Here is a 20,098-nt window from a genome sequence, read left to right as displayed (position 1 = left end):
AATATTTCAAATGACCTGCCTCGAGAGCATTTCCTAAAACTGCACTGAGAAATTAAGAGCTTTTTGACTTCTGTTCAGGGTTACTGTTCTAGAAATCTAGATGAATGATCTAAAGAACACACTGCAAGGTTTTAATTAGCACAATTTGCCATTTATTGTCTAGAATCCTAATTTACCTTGAATACAAAGGATGATGGCATTAGGGTTCTGCATGTAGGCCTTGCTGATGCTAAAGATAGTATCCTTCGTGTCCGGAGCCATACCAGATGTCACAGTCTTAAAAAAACCAACAGAACGTATTTTTTAAAAGAAAGATGGAATGAAAGATTGCATCCTTTGGGGAAGACTGCATTAATTGACTGCTCTCTACTTACACTAATGACACCGGGTAAATCTACCAACACCATCCTCTGCAGACCAGGACCTTTCACATTTAAGGAGATAGTCTATAAAAAAAAAGTTGGAATAAACTTTTCACTGAGGGGGATATGATAGAGGTCTATAAAATCATGAGTGGTGTGGAGAGGGCTGATAAAGAAAAGTTATTTATTAGTTCCCATAATAGAAGAACTAGAGGACACCAAATGAAATTAATGGGTAGCAGGTTTAAAACTAATAAAAGGAAGTTCTTCTTCACACAGCGTGTTGTCAACCTGTGGAACTCCTTGCCAGAGGAGGCGGTGAAGGCTAGGACTATAAAAGAGTTTAAAGAGAAGCTAGATAATTTCATGGAGGTTAGGTCCATAAAAGGCTATTAGCCAGGGGATAAAATGGTGTCCTTGGCCTCTGTTTGTCAGAGGCTGGAGAGGGATGGCAGGAGACAAATCGCTTGATCATTGTCTTCGGTCAACCCTCTCTGGGGTACCTGGTGCTGGCCACTGTCGGTAGACAGGATACTGGGCTAGATGGACCTTTGGTCTGACCCAGTACGGCCGTTCTTATGTTCTTATGTTCACTAGGGGGTATGACTTTTTTTTTTTTTTTTAAATAAGAGGCCAGCTGACCAAGATACTCAACAGCAGAACCATTTTCATGGTATAAATATGTTTCTCTATACAGTACAAGATCTTGAAATAGCTACAAACTGATCAGGCAGAGCCTCATAGTCGATGGGACAAGACTTCGCATGAAATGAATGGTGAACCTCACCTCAGCACTGACGGTACAGCCTTCTTTCACACTCTTCCTCATTCGGATCTCTATCTCATGTCTCAAGGCTGCAAGCTGGGGTCACACACAGAGATCACATTATATTCATCACAAGCAAATACTACTTAATACTCAAGAACAGACACCAACTGTGGCAAGCAGGATGACTTAGCGGCTGTACAAAGCCCCTCCCCCAAAGGTCAGCGTTACAGTCACTGACTCAGCCTCAAAACAAAGCAGAATATCAATTTGATAGTTTGGTAAATGGAAACATGGTGAGGGTTACTGACTTGTCCCAGGACTCTCAAAACTCAGTCACCTACCAGGGAGCAGGAGTGGTTGCACTCAGTTTTCTGCTATATTATGCTCACTTCATTGCCATTCAAATCTAGGCAGCAATGACACAAACTGAGGCCAAGTCTTTGCTTATCCAGAAGTTCAAATTAAGATACGCAACTCCAGCTACGTTAACTGCATGGCTGGAGTCAACATACCTTCATCTGATCTTTTGCGCCAGCTTCACAGCAGGAGGTCGATGGGAGCAAATGCCTCCCTTACTCCTTATGAATCCAAAAGGACCAACATTGATGGGGGCACACCTCCGAGTTTGATTTAGCAGGTCTTTACTAGCCACCGTAGCATCAATATTCTCCCTACTATAGACCTAGCCATCATGTAATAGTTAACAAAGTGCCCCACTTGGTTCAACAGTCTTCTCCTTGTTTTACTCAGTGGGCAATAGCCAGCACAGACATCTATTTTTCCACACAAAGAGGTGATCAAGATTCTTGTACTTACATCCTCTTCCTTGGACAGATCAAACTCCCGAGAGCTGTCTTTGAACACAGCCACGTGATGGGGACCCTCGCTAAGCGTCACCTAATGGTTGGAACGAAGAGATGGGTAACTAAGAACATTTGAATAGCCAAGATTTACAAGACAGAAAAAACCCAAAAGCAAGAAACAAAATTGGGGTTTTTAACATTTACCATCTTTAGTTAAAGGAGTTTACTACCGAAGAAAGGCATTTGATTGACAGCTCTCTAAATGGAAGCCCTGTAAAGATTCTCGGAACTGATAAAGTGTGGCTGAGCGATGATTTTCACATGCATTCGTAGCAATCATGAATCTGAATAAAGCCCATGACAAGCCCACCCCGTAGCAGCAGTTCCTGTGTTACGGGGCTAGGCCTAGCATCAGCAACAGAAATGGGGGAACCAAAGGGCCAGGCATTCCCCCTCTGTTTAAACATGGCTGGGAGGGAGGATGACGTGGTCCATCCCGAGAGTCTGGCCCCCACCCACGCTGCTTTGTTCCATGTGCCAGCTGAGACGCACTACGTATCACGCCACGTGACAATGGCCAGGCCCGCACCTGCCAAAACCAAGGTGGCAGCAACTCTTGGCATCAGGGACCAGCTGGGTCCAGGAAAATGGACAAACCCATCGCCCAAGGGCTTTGGGCTAACCAGCAGGGAGCGTGAGGACAGGAGCGTGGGAGGGTTTCAGGATCTGTCGAAAAAGGCTTTCTCTCTCGGCAGATCCCCCTATAGACTGCCGCTTTTTGCCGACAAAGTGCTGAATCGGCAAAACGCTGTGGCCATTTTTATGCAAATTAGGCACAGGATATTTAAATCCCTGCCTCATTTGCAATGTCGACCTGCCTAATCTGCATAAACAGAGGGCTGCAGTCTATACACACCCAGAGGGAAGGGAATCAGAAGCTTCAGGAGGGTTGGACCTGTGGGGGAAGGGACAGTAGGTGCTGGGGGGTGGGGACCTGGCTGCCAGAGTCATTCTGGAGCCCCCAGATGGACGGGGAAGAGCACATAAACTAAACCAGAGTGGGGCTGTGACTGTGTATGTCAGGTCACAACACCTGCACCAGGGAAATGGGCCCACTGCTGCAGAGTAAGTGAAGGGGGGTTCTCTCTCCAACCTCCCTGCCAGCTCCCGGCCCTCCCCTTTCAGCACCCACTCATAATTCAGTTACCCCTGCCCGGAGTCTGCTCTTGTCTTCTGTAACCAAACATACTGCCACTAACAAAATCTGCTGTTTAAATTATTGGGGGGGGGGGGGGAGAGAAAGGGGGAGGGGGAGAGGAGGCGGAAGGAAGGAAAGCATTAGTGTAATAGTTCTTGGTGACAGCACGGATTCAATCATCATTTCTGGTAAATCTGACGGTTTCAAAGGAGGAAATGTATAGCTTTCCCTTGTTAAGGACGGCAGGTGGAAATACATTATTTGGTGACCTTTCAAGACTTTCAGTTTTCTCCCTGCACTTCTACCATGCAATTTACTATAAACTTCTGTGCCAGATTTGTAGGCGTAAGAACGGACAATGGCTGCACATACCTTCAGTTGTGTGTGTCAGACATGACTGCACTGGCTACCTCTAGAAATAAGAGCTACTCCGTGCTCATTCAACCGGTGGGCGTCTCTAGTGAGTGCTGATTAGTGGTAATGCCTGTCCGCTGGTCCCCAGGCCAGTTCTTAAGTCAGATGGCAGCAGCATTTCATCCCAAACCAAACACTTACACATTTTTTCAATTTTTTTGCCATCTACACAATCGGTTTCTAGTAACTTTTTATCTTAAGCAAGTTTTGTTAGAAGCTTGTATGATCCATGAATAAAAAATGGCCTTGCTAACCTACAAAGTGCAGGCATACAACTGATTTGCCCCTTCACTGATGTCAGAGGGGCTCTCAGCTCAATAACGATACAACTAATAGCCCTCCCCCACACACTTCAGCTGATAGTAGCACTTTCCATCAGTATGTAGCAGGGCACTTCACAATCTTTCCAAAGCATTTCTCATCAAATCACCCCAGGAGTTAGAGAAATAGTATTCATTAAAATAGAGGATGAGGCAGAACTACTATGGAGAGACATAAGCAGCCCACATTTATATATTATTTTGCATTTAAAAATTACAGCCCCAATTCTTCAAATACCTCCAGGCATAATGTTTACTTAGCATGAGTAACCCCAACTGAAACCAGTGGGGCCGCTCACATTTGGAACTGCTACACCCTGATACAAAGTAGTGGTAGGAGACCGGCAACAGCCCATTTATACTGAACGCTTTAAAAACACACCGAGATATGCAAACAGAGATAATTTGGCTTGGTTTCAGTCAGCTTATAGTACTTGGACATTTTACAGTATTTTGAACTTGAAGACTTGCCCAGCATTGTGCGGGTCATTTGGGGTAGGGGGCTGGTGGTATGGGGGGGTGGGGTGCAGGAGTCAGAGCAGGGTCACGGGGATATGAGGGGGTCTCTCTGCAGGAGGCTGGAGACATGGGGGTGAAGGAGTCAGGGCAGAGGGTTGGGGGGGGGGGGGGGCTCAGGGGAAGGGTTGGAGCAGTTGCCGACTTCTCCCGGGATCTGGCACAAGGCGCAATGGGGGCCACATGGCAGCTGCTCCCCGGGGCAGGCTGAGGTGGCAGGCACTATGCTGCTGGGCTACTTGCTGCCCTCCCTCCACCCTCATGGTCATGCATGAGTATAACTGTCCCTGCTATTACACCCTCCTTTTCCCTATGACATGAAACAATCAATCACTTTCCCCACACATCCTATTTTCCCAGCACAACCCAAGCCTGGCCTTGCTTTAAGTCATAAGACCTACCTGCCTAACAAATGTGGTGGTCCCAGCTCTTACCATTTAGGAAGAAAACAATGAGTAGTCCTGTAGCACCTTAGAGATTTTTGTTAGTCTCTAAGGGTCTGCAGGAGTGGCTTGAGGCCGGCTGCGGCCGTGACATCATCATCGGGCGCCCGGGCCAGCGGCACCCTAGGCAACTGCCTAGTTTGCCTAGGCTCATGGGCCACCCCTGAGGGTGTGTCTAGACTACAGGGCTGTCGACAAAACTATACCTGAGTCTACACTACTGCCGAGTTCTGTCGACATAACGTCGACAGAACTTGGCAGTTTTGTCAACGGCGGTAAACCTCATTCTACGAGGAATAACGCCTTTTGTCAACAAAGTTCTGTCACCAGAAGGTGTTATTGCATCTACACTGTCCTTTGCATCTACACTCTCATGTCGACCAAGCAGCTTGCATTGTCGACAGAACTGGGTGTAGTCTAGATGCTCTTTTCCTCTGTGTACAAAAGCCTGTAGTCTAGATGTACCCTAAGGTACTACAGAACTACTTGTTTTTTTCAAGTTACAGACTAACCCGGCTCCTCCTCTGAGACATTCAGGAGGAGTTCTTGAACACATGGACTGACAGATGGACAGACAGACATAGCAAGACACGGTTAGGATACTGTTTCTTACCTTAACAGGGGAGCGTGTCATCATTTCCCCCGAGCCTCGCGGGAATATCCGGGCTTGAGCAATCATCTCTAGCACACTGGTTTTTCCTGCACTCTGATCTCCAACCACGACAACCTTCAATGAAGGTATCAGTAGTCACTGGCTTCTCATACTTAAGTTAGTTTCTTCAGTAGAACAGTTTAGTTACATAATACACTGTAGCAACCATCTGAAAACCCATAGTAGAGCTGGATACATTTGTTAAGTTTTGACAACAGAAGTAGTGCCACAAGCAATGCATTCCTTAATAGATTCACATCCATTTATTCATTTATTTTTCCAGTTAAGGAAAAGCAACAGCATCTGGATCCGGATCAGGCCTTGTCTATGGTTCAAAGCCAAATTAGGCTTTGATTCAATGATGATGAAGCCACATGGTGTATTCTCACAAGATTTTGGTCACATCTGAACTGAAAAATAAGCCTTTTTCGATCTGGATCTGAATTTGTATCCAACTGCAAATTGGATGCAGACATTCAAATCCAAAATGATAGCATCCCTGGGCATTCAAAGAAATGGTTCATATTCAAGGCTGCTGGTTTAACCAATCATTTAATAGTGAAATGGACCAAACATCCAGAAGTACACAAGAGAGAAAAGTCCTGCATTATCAGGCTTATGGACTCTCTCTACTTTTCATTATTCTAGGATATATGACGGTCTTTAGATTAAATGCGTAAATTACATTTCTAGAATGTAATATTAAAATTGCCTGTAACTCTTCATTTGGGGTCTGCAAACCAATGCATATAACTTATTCATGCACTTTATACTACAGTACTTGTTCCACAAAGTACAATTTTCTGCACAAAGTTAGGAAGCCCTTTCAGACTTCACTGACTTACCCGAGGTAGATGATCTTGGGTATTATAGCTGGCATCATAGTCAGACAGAGTGTCTAGAACCTCAGAGTACATATCAATCAAAGATTTCTAAAAATAATTGAAATACAAGGGAAAAAAACTCAACTGGTTTCAAGAGTTAAGACCAAGTGCTAAGAGTTTTCATCTTTAGGACCTACAAGAGAAAATTATTGCATGCTTATCCCTTAACAAGGTTTGAGCCTTAAACTTTCATCACTACAGCCCACATCTCTTCTGTTTTAGCTAAAGTATTAACGACAATAACTGGCAGCATTAGTAGTCTGTCACCCTCCACAAGAGCATTTCTAGCTTGCTATAACGATGGGTACATATATACGTGATGCCCCATTTTATAAACCACATAGCCGAGTCCTTAGGCATGGCAGATTCTGAAAGTGGCTGAGGGATTCTCACTGTAAGAGATCTAGGTTCAGTTTTCAGTTCAGATAGAGGGTTTGCTCAATAAGAAGAGTTGAGAAGGAAACAGAACTAATAACCTGTCAGTACAATGAACTCATTAGATCCTGGTTCCCAAGAAGAAGATTAATTTTGTCTGTGCCTCATCTGGAAGGGCTCTACACAAGGAACAGTGGAGAGCGCTGATGGATGCACGGTGCCGATAGAACACTCAGAATTTTTTACAGCTAGTGAAGAATGAGCTGTCCTAGGCAAAACATTTGGAAAATGGTGGGTCTTTTTCAACACGTCTTTACTCATTAAAATCTGCATGAATTTATATGGGGGTATCAGAAGACACTTCCTCGTCCTCAGAACTGCCCCTCTGCCAAATTTCAAAGTCCCTTTTCAAACCATGAAAGGCCTAGAGATAGCATACAAACATCTAGAATAATATTTTTATAATTAAATAAAAATGGAGATTTTAGTTATATTATGATGCACAAACCACAAATCCAACTTTTTTACTTCTGCAATCTTCAAGATAGACGTAGTAACTTCAGCAGTGTTCTTGGTATGAAGTTACTGACACATGTAAGTACATCCAGTGAAAGCAGTTAGAAATGCGGTTCATCCAATTGCATAGCCAGTATCCTTAAATGCAAAGTGCCACTCATCAACAGCTAAAAATGCTAAGATGAATTTTTAAGGCTAAAAAAAACCCCAACCGCTACGTAAGAATTAATGAAGTTAAGCAGTTTAGAGTAGCACTGTAGAGCGAATGGCTGTGACGTAGTGGGGGGTACCTTGCTGGTTGCTATGCTGGGCAGTGGATTGTGAGTGACCCCCACTGGCTGCAGCACGGCCCAGCAGGGCAGGGGATGAGTTATTATGCAAAGGGGGCTTTGAACCTGTCTGACGAGCTCTTCCCCAGGGAGTGGAACAGTGTGAAGAAGGGGGAGTGGAACCCTGACTGGGGGGCAGGGCTGGAAATGAGGAAGTTAGTTTCTGTCTGGGAGCATGGAGGAGACAGCCTAAGGAAAGGGGCTGGAATTTAGGGGCTCAGCCTCCCCCATCTCAAGGGGGGCTGAGGCATCCTAGGCCTGCCCTGGAACCAGATTACATCTGAGCTGTATTCTGGAGAAGCAATAAACACCCTCTGTTCTACTGGCTGGTGGAGTCTGTCCGTGCCACTACGGCGGTGCAGGAGACGGGAAAACCCCAATGCACCGTCACACTGGCCTAATTCTGTTTTGACACTTGTGAGAGACTGTTAACAGTACCTTTAGCTTCCTTTGATGAATGCCCTTGTCATCCTTCTGCAACACCAGCTTTCTTAGTTCTTTGTTTTCCTTCTCTAAGCGCTCAAGAATTCGTTGATATTTCAGCTACAAAACAGTCATACAGAGTAACCAAGTAAAACAGAGTGCACAGATCAGTAAACTTTTCCCTAAGAATTTTACTACATGAGGAAAAAAAAAATCATTCTCCAAACAAGTCCTTCCGAATCTCAGAAAATATTTAAACTACTGAAAGCTTGTTAAAATCCTATATAATCAAGTGAAAACTATTCAAAAATGACAGACTGAAGAACCAATTTGGCTATACCATCATCATGAATGAAATGAAAAGTTTTAAACCATCAGAAAAACAATCAAACCACACTGAAAGCCATGGATACAAGAGACCCCCTCATTAAAGTATCCTTTCATTTGATAGTCCATTCTTAATGAAACTAGATAGAGATACAACATAGCAAACTATGGTCCATGAAAGATTTCTTGGTGAAGCAAGACAGGGCAGGAATGCAGCTCTCTGATAGGTCTTCTACAAATTGGCTGTGTCTACATTGGCCCCTATTCCGTAATAGGGATGCAAATGTAGCACTTTGGAATAGGAAAATATTGAAAGTAGGAATAAGAGATCCTCCGGAAAAGAGCTTATTTTCCAGAGGATCGCGTCCAGACTGGCGCTTTTCTCCGGCTTATCTACAAGCCGGAAAAAAGCGGCAGCCATGATAATGCAAATGCCGCGGGGGATATTTAAATCCCCCGCGGATTTGCCTATTCCAAAGTGCTACATTTGCATCCCTATTACGGAATAGAGGCCAATGTAGACACAGCCATCGTGTACACTCACCATTCCCATAGACATCACTTATATACCAGTGAGAGCTGTGGATGCTTGCTATCACCAAGACAAAGACCCTTATTATTTAGTGTCTACATGTGAATGTAGATGCCTGCTTTAGATCTATAATTGACCATTGTGACTCTACTGCCTGTCACAGCCTCCAGAACAACTGTTCCAATTCAATCCTGGCTGACATGAAAGAGACTATTTTACATTATGTCAGCTCAAGGAAAAAAGAAAGCTGTTTTAGAAGTTGTGCAACATCAGCTAGTTTTAGAAAAAAAATTAAAAAAGTGCTGGGTCATCTGCACAGGTTGGAAAATTGAAGCGCTCTGCCTGTAGTAGTCAGCATGGCTCAAAGTTTTAAGATACTTCCCCCAAACAGTTCTATGGGGTTCAGTGTCCTAAGCCCATGGATAAATGGGTCAAAATACCCAAAGGAAAACATTCCAGAACTCTACCATTAGCACCTTTTCACACTGCAAGCATAGCACCACATATTTTAATTGTGTCTATGCCAACAATGCCACTCTGCTCGTAGAAAACGAAACACACCGGTTCTTGTGAATTCCCATCTGGCCATAAACAGAATAGACTATCGCTTTCTGTGGTTTGTATTTTACAAGTCATTCTTCTCCTATTCTACATTCAGGCTTTGTCTACACTGCAAGTTTTTGCGGCAGAAAATATGCTAATGAGACTAATTAGCATAAGTCACGATGTCATTAGAATATTTTCTGCTGTTTCTTTTTGCGCAAAGGTTTTTGTGCAAAAGGCAGTGTAGCCGCTTCCGTTTTGTGCAAAACCCCCAGAGAGGATCTTGAGCAAAACGGGGGTTTTGCGCAAAACGGAAGCAGCTACACTGCTTTTTGTGCAAAAACCCCTTGCGCAAAAAGAAATGGCAGAAAATATGCTAATGACATCACGATTTATGCAAATTAGTCTCATTAGCATATTTTCTGCTGCAAAAACTTGCCATCTAGACAAAGCCTCAGACCCCCGAGCTTGATCATCTAATTCACTTTAAGAGCTTTTTGTCTCTCCTAGAAATGCCATTTAATAGATTAAGAGATTCAAATGTCATTTTACCATATATAATCCCATTTCCCATGTATAGCAAAAGCATGCTAAGGAAGCAATCATTAAAAATATCAACACATCAAAATATCAAAAACGGTAAATAAAAACCGCTGCCCAATTAAGGAAGGAATTAAAGGCTTCTTCTCCAGCCATAATTTTTTAAAAAATTCCTTCAATTTCTGCAAGATGTCTTACATTTTCAGTCCATTTTGTTCAGTGATTTCAGTTTTGCACACACGGTGCTCTGATTTTAGGCCCTTTTTACTAGACTACATACCTGAGTGTGCAGAAGTTCTTCTTGAAGCTGATCAATCTTCTCCTTGTCAGAGACCTATAATGTTAAGAAACATAATCATAGCCACTGCTTGGTTAAACAGCACAAATGTTTAGTTTATCCTCAGGATGCAACTGAATCCCAAACCAGAAGCTTTACTGAACATAAAATAACTGATTTAGCATGCCTTTTGAGTCAAATCAAGTTCTTAAATCAAATCATTTGGGATGGAAGGTGGCTAAAAGTTCCGTCCAGAGCAGGAAAATCCTATCAAACGAAGTCTAAATCTTTGTTCAAGCCAATATAAAAATTATCGCCTTCAGGACCAAATACTGAGAAATTGGGCTTAATGATAAACAAAATTCAGTAGCTTCCTCAGAGAATCTCCCCTCCACCAACGGATTAATAAAGTCAGGTAGCCAAACTGTCTGGGCCTTACTTTATTTTTTTAAGGGATTCTAAAGGTGCAAACACTAACTTGTATCAATTTGGTTCCAACACGATTTTCCACTAGGTATGCCAAAACACAAAATCTTTCTAAACTATCAGCATCCTCTAGATTGCACAGTGGCTTTTTGTTTGGTGTTTATATTTAAAATGCATGAACGCCAGAGGCTAGGCATCACATTCTTATTTGTGTCTTGCACACAACTGAGCACCACATGAATTTATTTATGTAGCCAAATGTAACAGGAACAATGTATTCTGCAAATAGTATTAAGTATATTTTACTGTTCTATTATTTTCATTTTTCAGTATGGAATCTTGATGGGATGCTTTACATTACCATACATAGTCACACAGACAATAGTAAAAAGTAGGAAACAACGCCGAAGAGTGATCAGAATGTAAAATTTATCAGTAGACAATGACCTGAAGTCTGATCCTACTATAGCTGTGAAAACATGAAGGGATTTTTAGTTAAATCCTTTCAAAAATGAAACTGTAAAATAAAGTAGCTCTTAAAAAAAGATAGGAAAATCAGATGTTCAAAACAACTTTTACATCTGTTTCTTCAAAAACATACAAAGTCACAAGCTCAGTATGCAATACTGAAATAGGCTTTTATGCAAGTCTTTTAAAAATAATGTAGAGCCTAAAGGACAATCAAGAAGAAATGATTCATGAAAAGTTAATGAAATAATTATAGCAATATAAAGAAATTCAACTCAACTTTAAATGAAGTCACTAACAATTCAAGCAAATTAGATTAAAGTCAAGGGAGTGAATCAACTCAATGCATGGATGAGATGTTTACAGGACATAAACCAACGCAGTCACGCCAATTCATAGTAACTGTTGGCCAATTAACAATTCCCAGTTCTTCGTGGCACTTGGTTTGTGGGAGTTACTTAACCTACAAGCGTCACATGAGTATGCATTTAATTTGCAAAAGGCAATGACAAATTACAATTCTCCCTCCATCCCATTGTTTTCTTATTCATGAGCTGATCCTTGAAGCAGTGAAGATGACGTGTTGGAAGTGGGCCACCTTCTGTTTCTACCATGGACCAGCAGCAAGGGGAACATGTTCTCTTAGCATCCCAATGCAAGAGAACGAAGAAGAGTTCTGCCACAGGGATGGTGGCCTGATGCCTTTAGGCCCCCTCCCCCCCACACACACCCCACACACTTTCCATTTAAAGTATGTATATAGAGGTGAGCACTAGGATGTGAAAGGTTAACTGGTAAGCACCACCCTAAACAGATAACGCTTACTGGCTCCCGTTAACTAGTAACCAGTGGGGGCTGGAGCAGCTCCCTGCCCATCGCAGACAGGAGGCTGCTCCAGCCCCACAGAGGACAAGGGCTACTCTAGTGTGGGCTGCAAGCTGGCAGAGCTAGAGCCAGCACCAGTGCAGGGCTGGAGGTGGGAGCCCCATGGGGAGGGGGCTGTTCCAGCTGGCTCGTAGCCGTTCCCAGCTTGGATCCCACTATAGTCGTTTAACCAGTTAAACGTTAAGTTAACCCAATATTTAACCAGTTCATTGATTAATGGGGATTTTACATCCCTAGTGTGAGCACCACCCACCCAAACAGAAAGCACCCCAGAGATACGACAGGGCAGACAGGGATAAGAAGCGAAGAAAAGAGGACAGACACAAAAAAGGGAATACAGACAATGTTTCTGGGCTATGCAAACATCCAAAGAACAGCTATGTCCCTCTTCTCATAAGCATTTCCTGGGGGATTGAGAAATCTAGACAAACATTCCACATCCTCTCCCCCAAAATGATTACTGAAAACGTTTAAAGAATACAAGGAAATATTACAACGCTCTCAAAGAATGCTCTAACGCAGCCCTCAAAGTGGGGCATGACTCTTTTCTCCACTAACGGCACTGTACCCTTCAGGAGAAGGTGGGTAGATAATGCGCTAACTTCTCTTCTCAGAAGAGCAGGGATTGTGGTAGCCTTAATCTAGTTCCTAGAAAGCAGCCCTCTAATAATGTGCCACAAAACAGAGCAGGAAAATACCCAGCAGTGTGACCCTTCTAGCAGTAACGTACAGACAAGTGAACTACGTCAGAACTAAGGGCATGTCTACACTACACACCTAAATCGACCTATGTTAGGTCAACTTATAGCCACTGCAATAATTACTGCAGGGGGCTGATGTCCACGCTACCCTCCTTCTGTTGGTGGCGAGAGTCCCCACCAGGCAGGCTTCCACTGACTGAATGGGGCCGGGGAGAGCAAGAGCCAAGGCTCTCAGCTTGACCCCTAGGCTTCTTGCCTCAGGGACCATGGGGGTTTACATAGGATTCTCGGCTTCCAGAGCAGGGAGCTTGCAGGCAGCAGCCCAGCTGGGAGTGGGAAGCCAGTTTCTAGTTGCCTGGCTTTCTTGTCAACAAGACAGCCATAGCTGATGGAAGTAACAGTGTCCACCCAGACGTTGCGTCGCCTAACTACACCAACTGGAGCTCTACACCTCTCGTGGAGGCGGAGTCATGTCAGCGTAGTTGGACACCTAGGGTGTGTCTAGACTACAGGGTTGTGTCAACAAAAGTGGACTTTTGTCGACAAAACTAAACCTGCGTCTACACTACCGCTGAGTTCTGTCGACATAATGTCGACAGAACTCAGCAGTTTTGTCGATGCTAGTAAACATAATTTTACGAGGAATAACGCCTTTTGTCGACAGAGTTCTGTCAACAGAAGGCGTTATTGCATCTAAACTGTCCTTTGCCGTCTACACTGCCATGTCGACAAAGCAGCTTGCTTTGTCGACAGAACTGAATGTAGTCTAGACGCTCTTTGTTGACAGAAGCTTTGTCGACAGTATCTGTCGACAAAACTTCTGTCAACAAAAGCCTGTAGTCTAGACGTACCCCATCATTGGTGAGACCAGGCTGTAGCACACACACTGACACAATCAGGTCAGCTTACATCCACCTCACTGTGGTACTGGCCAGGCCTCAGGGGCACCCGCAGAGGAGCACAGTGAAATATGCAGCTCCACTGACTTCCCACTGAACCGGAGCGTCACTGATTTCAATGGACCTGCTCAAGTGTTCCACTGGTCTGGAAGGTCTGTGTCACCACGGTCACTTTGAACATTTCATTCACAACAATACTCCCAAGCATTTCAACTCTGCTCATTGATGCAGTACTGGGCAGCAAGCTACAGAGTAATAAATGGCCACCCATGCCTGATGATAATTGACATGACAAAAGAAACTGTCGACTTTTTTACCAAACATACATGGCTATTTACGACTCGTTTTAGAACAGATTTCAATTGTTGCATGGATAGAAATGTTTGATGTTCCATTTCATCCAAAAAGCCATAGACAACACCACGACTACCATCCCACAGGGCCAGATAGGGATCTAAGCGGTATGTCTGAAAAGCCTCAGAAGGCACTTATCTGCATCTTTAGGCAAATAAGTGCCTGTAAAAATCTGTGTCTGAGTCACTGACATGCGATCACAGAACAATGACAAACCATGGACATCTCACACTCATACATTCAGAGCTAGAACAATTCTCACTGGCATCACTGAAAACGTCAGTGCACAGAGAGATGCAGCCATGGGTTCTTGCGATACAACACACCCCCTCAGGTAAATACAGTATTTGTTAAGTGGGTAATAATAGTCTACAAGGAAAGAATTACAAGTATATGAAGGGATTAAAAATGAGAGATGGAGTTATAAATTTGCATCTAAAATAGACAATCTATATTATATAAAGAGTCTAGACTGAAGATCAGGGCTGTGCAAAATATAGCCCAGGGGCCGGATCAGGCCTGCCAAGCCACCAGATCCAGCCTGTGGACACAGCGGGGGACATCAGGCAGACTCCCTGCTCGTCCTGTGCCCCACTTGCACGGCTCAGAAAAGCAGCTGTGGCAGCCGTTTCTCTTTCAGCTGTAAGCCCTAGAGGGAGGAGTGGTGCTTTACTGGCAGCTCCTGCCCCCAGCACAATCCCATTGGATGATTTCTGGGCAATGAGAGCTGCCCATCTGAAGAACAGGCAGCGAGCAGTGCACCCTCCCCACTACCCTCAGGCATAGTCTCCATCGCACATGGTCCCTGCAGCCTATGAGAGGGCGGGACAGCAGGGAAGCGGTCCAATAACCCTACAGGGCTGCTGCCAGGAGTCACCCAGGTAAGTCTCCCAGACAGAGCCTTCCTCTGGCACCCCAGGCTCACTCTCCCCTCAACCCTCTGCCCCCTCACTCCTCCCCCCCACTCAACACAAGCCAAACCCTCTGTCTCCCTCCTGAGCCCATATCTCCCAGACCCTGCACCTCAATCCCCTGCCCAAGGTCACAACTCAAATCCCTGCACCCCCTACTGCACTCCAATCCCCTGTCCCAGGTCACAACCCCCTCCTGTCCTAGGTCCCAACCCATACCCCCGCATCCCAAACCAGTGCCCCAGGTCACAACTACTTCCTTCACCCAAGCTCTCAGACACCACACCACCCTTGTGCACCCCAATCCCTTACCCTAAGCTCCCTTCTACACCCAACTTCCATCCCAGATGCTGTACCTTCTCCATCAGTATCATGGAAGAATGGGGCCCTCAATCACTTTCTAAAATCTTGGAGTGGACCCCCCATCAAAAATTATTTTATATCATTGTTAGGAGGATTTGTAGACCATGGCACTGGTAAGTCCTTCTGCTGCTTGATTTGTTTATTCTGCATTCTGACAATGCCAATGAAATATTAAAGTAACAGGAATATTCAAGCTTAGAGGAATGGAAATGAAACAAAATCATATTTTTAAGTCGATAGGAAACAGATAATCTTGCAAAATAAAAGCAGACCAAGTTGAGCCTGGTATAAGTGGGAGCAACTTGGCAGATTTCAGTGGGAATCGCACCTGTTTCTACCAAGACACAGTTTGGCCCTATGACTGGAATCTTTAAATTTTATCATTTTAAGGTGTGTACTGCAAGAGCTCTGTTTACTCAGCCATTCAATTTTTCACAACAAATGGGTTAGTTGCAGCAAAATAAAATGCATCACCATTCCTTGCCACTGGCATGCATCAAAGTACACACATCCAGGTGATAGCCCTGCAAGTAGCCTGCCTCTTACTGAGACACATCGAAATGTGTTTGCCAAATAGCTTTGATATTTCTACAAGGCATGTGATGCTCAAGCATCTTGGACACAAATTTAAGACTTTCCCTTATGGGACTGTAAATCATTTACTGCTAGAGACATACTTTTTTTCCTGCAATTCCGAGGCCATGGGATTAGTAGCAAGAAAACGCTAATGATGGTGAATTGTCTGTAAGAATAGATTCATCCTCTCTGTGCTAGGTCCTTAGAAGATGGAGCTTTTAAATATCAATTACTGCATTCCCTTTCCAGCAGCCGTAAGGTTTCATAGATCCAACACTACACAAATAGGAACTCTTCTTAATAGCCTTTTTAAAAAGTGGGAATTACACTTGGAAAAGTTCTAGAATGTAGTCCCCTTCAGCACAAGTCAATTTAATGCATTGCACTCGAGACAAAAATCCTACCCAGCTCTGTCTTAAATACAGACACTGCGTGCAACCTGACAAAAGACTGAAGGAGTCACTCTTAATACGCAAAGGAATCCGTAAACTAACAAGCCGGTTTAGTATGCTGAAGGTATCTCTGGTCTTTTGCCAGCAACACTGCTCTGGACGGGAAGTAGGAAGGACTATGTAGCCTACCATGGGACAAATTCGGCTCAGAGTAGTCAGACTCCAGTGCATTACTCTTCCAGCATCTTTATTACAGATCATTAAGTGCCTCACTGAGGGCAGGACTGGCCAATTGTCTCTAAAATCCAATGTTACATTACCTAGATGAGAGAATACCTCTCGCCCCTTCACTACTCATCTGTCCTACAGTTGTACAGAGGAGGAGGAAGGGCAGTTCTTGAACTGCAACGTGGAATGGAATGTTTGCTTAACATTCAACAGTAGCTTGAAAAAGGGCGGTAGATTTTAAACTTCTTCAAGCCCTTTGGTGCAAATCAAACACTTAACTTCAGACAATGTTACGCACGGAACTTTAAGTCTTTCCCATCTCTCTCAGATACAACCACAGAGGCAGCCTGCTGAAGGCGTGTATCTAGTGATTAGTTCAAAAGCTATGGAACTATGGAAATTCAGAAGGAACTGTAGGCTCTATGGACACGGAAACTAGAGATAACTTTGTTTTCAAAGTCACAGAAGCAGTAAAGAATTACACTAGCTACAAAAATTAGCTCTGAAGAAATCTAGACTACTAAAATCATCTCAATCTAGTAGGTAGTATGCCAGTAGCATTCTAATGCTAAAAAATTACTCCAGCGCCTAGTAAAACAATGGAGAGATGACCAACAGCCTAGCTACACAAAATCAGCTACTGAGATATATTTATTAGGTTTGTATTTACAAATACGAAACTTTGCCCACTGACAAGCCTACTAATTTTGTCATGGGGAATTTTTATCATTGCAACTATATTGGGGAATTCAATTACTACAGTTTCATCCTAACACAATGTTACAGGTTGCTTTACACAGCATTATCACTCCACTGGGAATAAACTGAACTAGGCTGTCTGAAGTATCCTTTTAAAAAACTGCATCTGATGTCAGAATTGGAAAGCTAAATCAGCATTTGCTCAGCTTGAGACTGACTTGGATTCTTTGTTTTCCCTAAATCCAATTTCTAGAAATACAGTAACTTAAAACACAAGTCAATTTAGAAGTAAACCAAGGTTTCAGAAGCAGAAGCTAAATTACTTGTGAGACTGCCCCCCCCCCGGATATCCCCAATCATTTAATGGCACCCCAATTAGAGCAACTGGAAGCAGGACCAATTTAGCACCACGTGCTCTTGCAAAAAGATTTTTGTAACAATCATTTCAGCCTGTGATCACATTAAAATGAGCTGCTTCCACACCGAGTGAAGGCAGCTGAAGTGCTTGGTTAGTGCGAATATAGTACATAGCGCCCTTTGAACCATCACCTTTCGCTTCTGCTGGGAGGAGCCCGTGCTATATTGGCCAGCGGCTCTGCGTGCTTCCTCTTCATGCTGCTGGACTTGCTGTTGTAATAGAATGAGCTCACCAAGCAGGCCCTGCCATGAGTTTACAACAAGGAGAAGGAAGGGAAAAATTGGGGGTGGAAGGAAAACAATGTTAAACCAAGGAGTGTTACATAAAAACAGATGAAAAAGACAGGACTGAATGGGTCACTTCAAACAAAAAACGGAAACCTAATTGCAATTACTATCCAGCTGGGACTGGAAACAACTAGCCAGCCTATAAGTCATGTAGCACAACAAACAGGCTCCATTTTAGAATTAAAATAGATTTTTAAACAGTGTCCAAATCCTAAAAAAAGGTTTAAATTAGCCTTGGTTAGAGAGAATTTGTGGAGATTTTCAGCACCTCATCCTCAATTATTCACTTCATGATATTTGAAAACACTTTTGATTTTTTAAAAACAAGGCATAGAAGAAAGTTTAACAAAAAAAATCTGACGTTTGGATTAGGGTTGTTAAATTCAGATCAACTAATCGAATAGTCGATGGAATCTGCACCGATTATTTGATTAGTCGATAAGGGCGCCTCTGCCTTTGAAATGTAGCAACAGCTCCACCAGTTCTTGCCACGTTTCAAAGACAGAAGTGCGTCGGGAGCACAGGGCCAGTGAGGACTCAAGCAGGCCCCCGCTGGCCCGGTGCTCCCCGTGTGCTTCGCTTCTGAAATGTACTAGAGGCCCCTGGGGCTCTTGTTTAGTTCAAAAGCAGGGAGCACAAGGCCAGCGGGGGACTGCTTGAGGCCCCCGCTCACCCCATGCTCCCCGCAGCACTTCTGCTTTTGAAATGCAGCAAGAGCCCCACTTTTGCTACATTTCAAAGACAAAAGCGCCACCAGTTCCCTGCTGCGCACTGCCCTGACACCTCTACAGAGACAGTGCTGGGGGAACTGGCTTCTAAGCCAGCTCCTCCCTGCACTGGCTATTGCTCCCCCCCTCACCTTGCTGTCTCTCTCTGACAGAGGCAGCAAGGGGGCGGGGAGCAACTAGTCGAGTCACTAGTCAACTAGTCACTTACATCCCCAGTTTGGATGCTCTTCCAAAGTTGTACACAGAGCCATATGTGTAACAGTTAAAACACTCAACTTCATTAAGAATAAACAAAGGTTTTTTTTTTATTCTTACCTACCTCAGCTGCATGGATAGTGTATCAAAAGAGGATTTGCCCTGATGCACCACCTCCAAACTTGAAGGAATGAAAGACTTAAAAAAGAATATTTAGGGGGAGAGAGAGAGAGAGAGAGAGCTCTCTTCCTCTCTATAGCAGCTTGGCAATGTCTAAACAAACTTCATAGTTCCTCTTACCCATTGCAAAAATATGACATGCTTAATAACTTCAACTTACTTTCTAGTTTCTCCATGGACAAAGTGCCTAAATTGCTTTTGTCCAATTATCCTATAAATGTGTCTTTAAAAACTCATATTTTTTCAGAATAGTGTGTAAATTAATTTTTACTGAATTTCTCATACAACCAGTTTTAAAAGTTGGAGATTAATATTAAATATATTAACATATTTAAAAAACATTAAGAAGTCTTTGAACGATATTCTGCTCTACATGTTCATTTAATGAAAACATTTAATAGGATTATCCATTTCAAAATATATAGTGTTAAAAATCAAACTTCTGACATTTGAGGCTTGTTTTTAAAGAAAAACAATTTAGTTCTTCAGAGCTCATGTATCAAACACACACACTATATATATATTTTCACAGCACCAAAAACCCACGTACATAGGCATGTACACATAAGTAAAGGCATACACTATATGGATGGATACAAAAATTGAACAGACACTGTCGAACAGGATACAGTGCAAATAAGATTTTTTTTTTTAAAGATTTATCAATCTTTGTAGGAAGAGAAAGATTCTCATATTTATATTGCAATAAACATAAAGGGAAGATGTTGTTTTGTTTTGTGTGTGTTTGTTTTTAAAATCTCTGCACTGCTGGAAAAAAATCAAAAGCATCGTGCTAATGCATGAGAACCAGAAATTAAACCAATCCATCAAGTTTCACTGTCCATGAGCAAAAAAGCTAACAAATAAAAATGACGCCAGTTTCTAGAATTCGGCTAAGTAACACTGTCATAGCTAATGAGAAAGGAATTTCTCAAAATGACTTGACAGTGTCCCTTTAAAAATTACGGTAAGGGTCAGGACAAACAAAAGGATGGACCTATGGAATGTAAGCTGCTGTTGAAGCCTTTAGTATTTAAACAGGCACAGCATATCGTGTAACACTGTTCCACATTATCAAACGTAGTTTTTGTTGACTTTATGATTACTTGCAGTAATATGTTCTCTGGGCTTAATGTTCCCTGGGGAACTAAGAAAAAAGCTTCTG

At 43.2% G+C, this 20,098-nt stretch overlaps 1 protein-coding gene across 4 annotated transcripts in view; it reads right to left on the bottom strand.

The window, feature by feature from the left end:
• OPA1 (OPA1 mitochondrial dynamin like GTPase) overlaps positions 1-20,098 on the bottom strand; it is an 87,995-nt gene that overhangs the window by 49,721 nt on the left and 18,176 nt on the right. For 2 of the 4 annotated variants that reach the window (XM_075938291.1, XM_075938292.1), the window contains 9 exons: positions 17,675-17,785; positions 10,227-10,280; positions 8,020-8,124; positions 6,323-6,409; positions 5,439-5,552; positions 1,948-2,028; positions 1,150-1,224; positions 375-446; positions 177-276 (listed from right to left, as the gene is read on the bottom strand). In XM_075938291.1, coding sequence (XP_075794406.1) covers positions 177-276; positions 375-446; positions 1,150-1,224; positions 1,948-2,028; positions 5,439-5,552; positions 6,323-6,409; positions 8,020-8,124; positions 10,227-10,280; positions 17,675-17,785 — 799 coding nt within the window. The remainder of the gene's footprint in view (positions 1-176; positions 277-374; positions 447-1,149; positions 1,225-1,947; positions 2,029-5,438; positions 5,553-6,322; positions 6,410-8,019; positions 8,125-10,226; positions 10,281-17,674; positions 17,786-20,098) is intronic. The other 2 variants (XM_075938293.1, XM_075938294.1) reach the window with 1 other exon arrangement.

This window comes from Pelodiscus sinensis, chromosome 10 (genome assembly GCF_049634645.1).
Source record: "Pelodiscus sinensis isolate JC-2024 chromosome 10, ASM4963464v1, whole genome shotgun sequence".
In the NCBI taxonomy this organism is placed as follows: domain Eukaryota; kingdom Metazoa; phylum Chordata; order Testudines; family Trionychidae; genus Pelodiscus; species Pelodiscus sinensis.
Note: the sequence above shows the minus strand (reverse complement) of the source record. Positions and strands in the feature narration are given on the sequence as shown.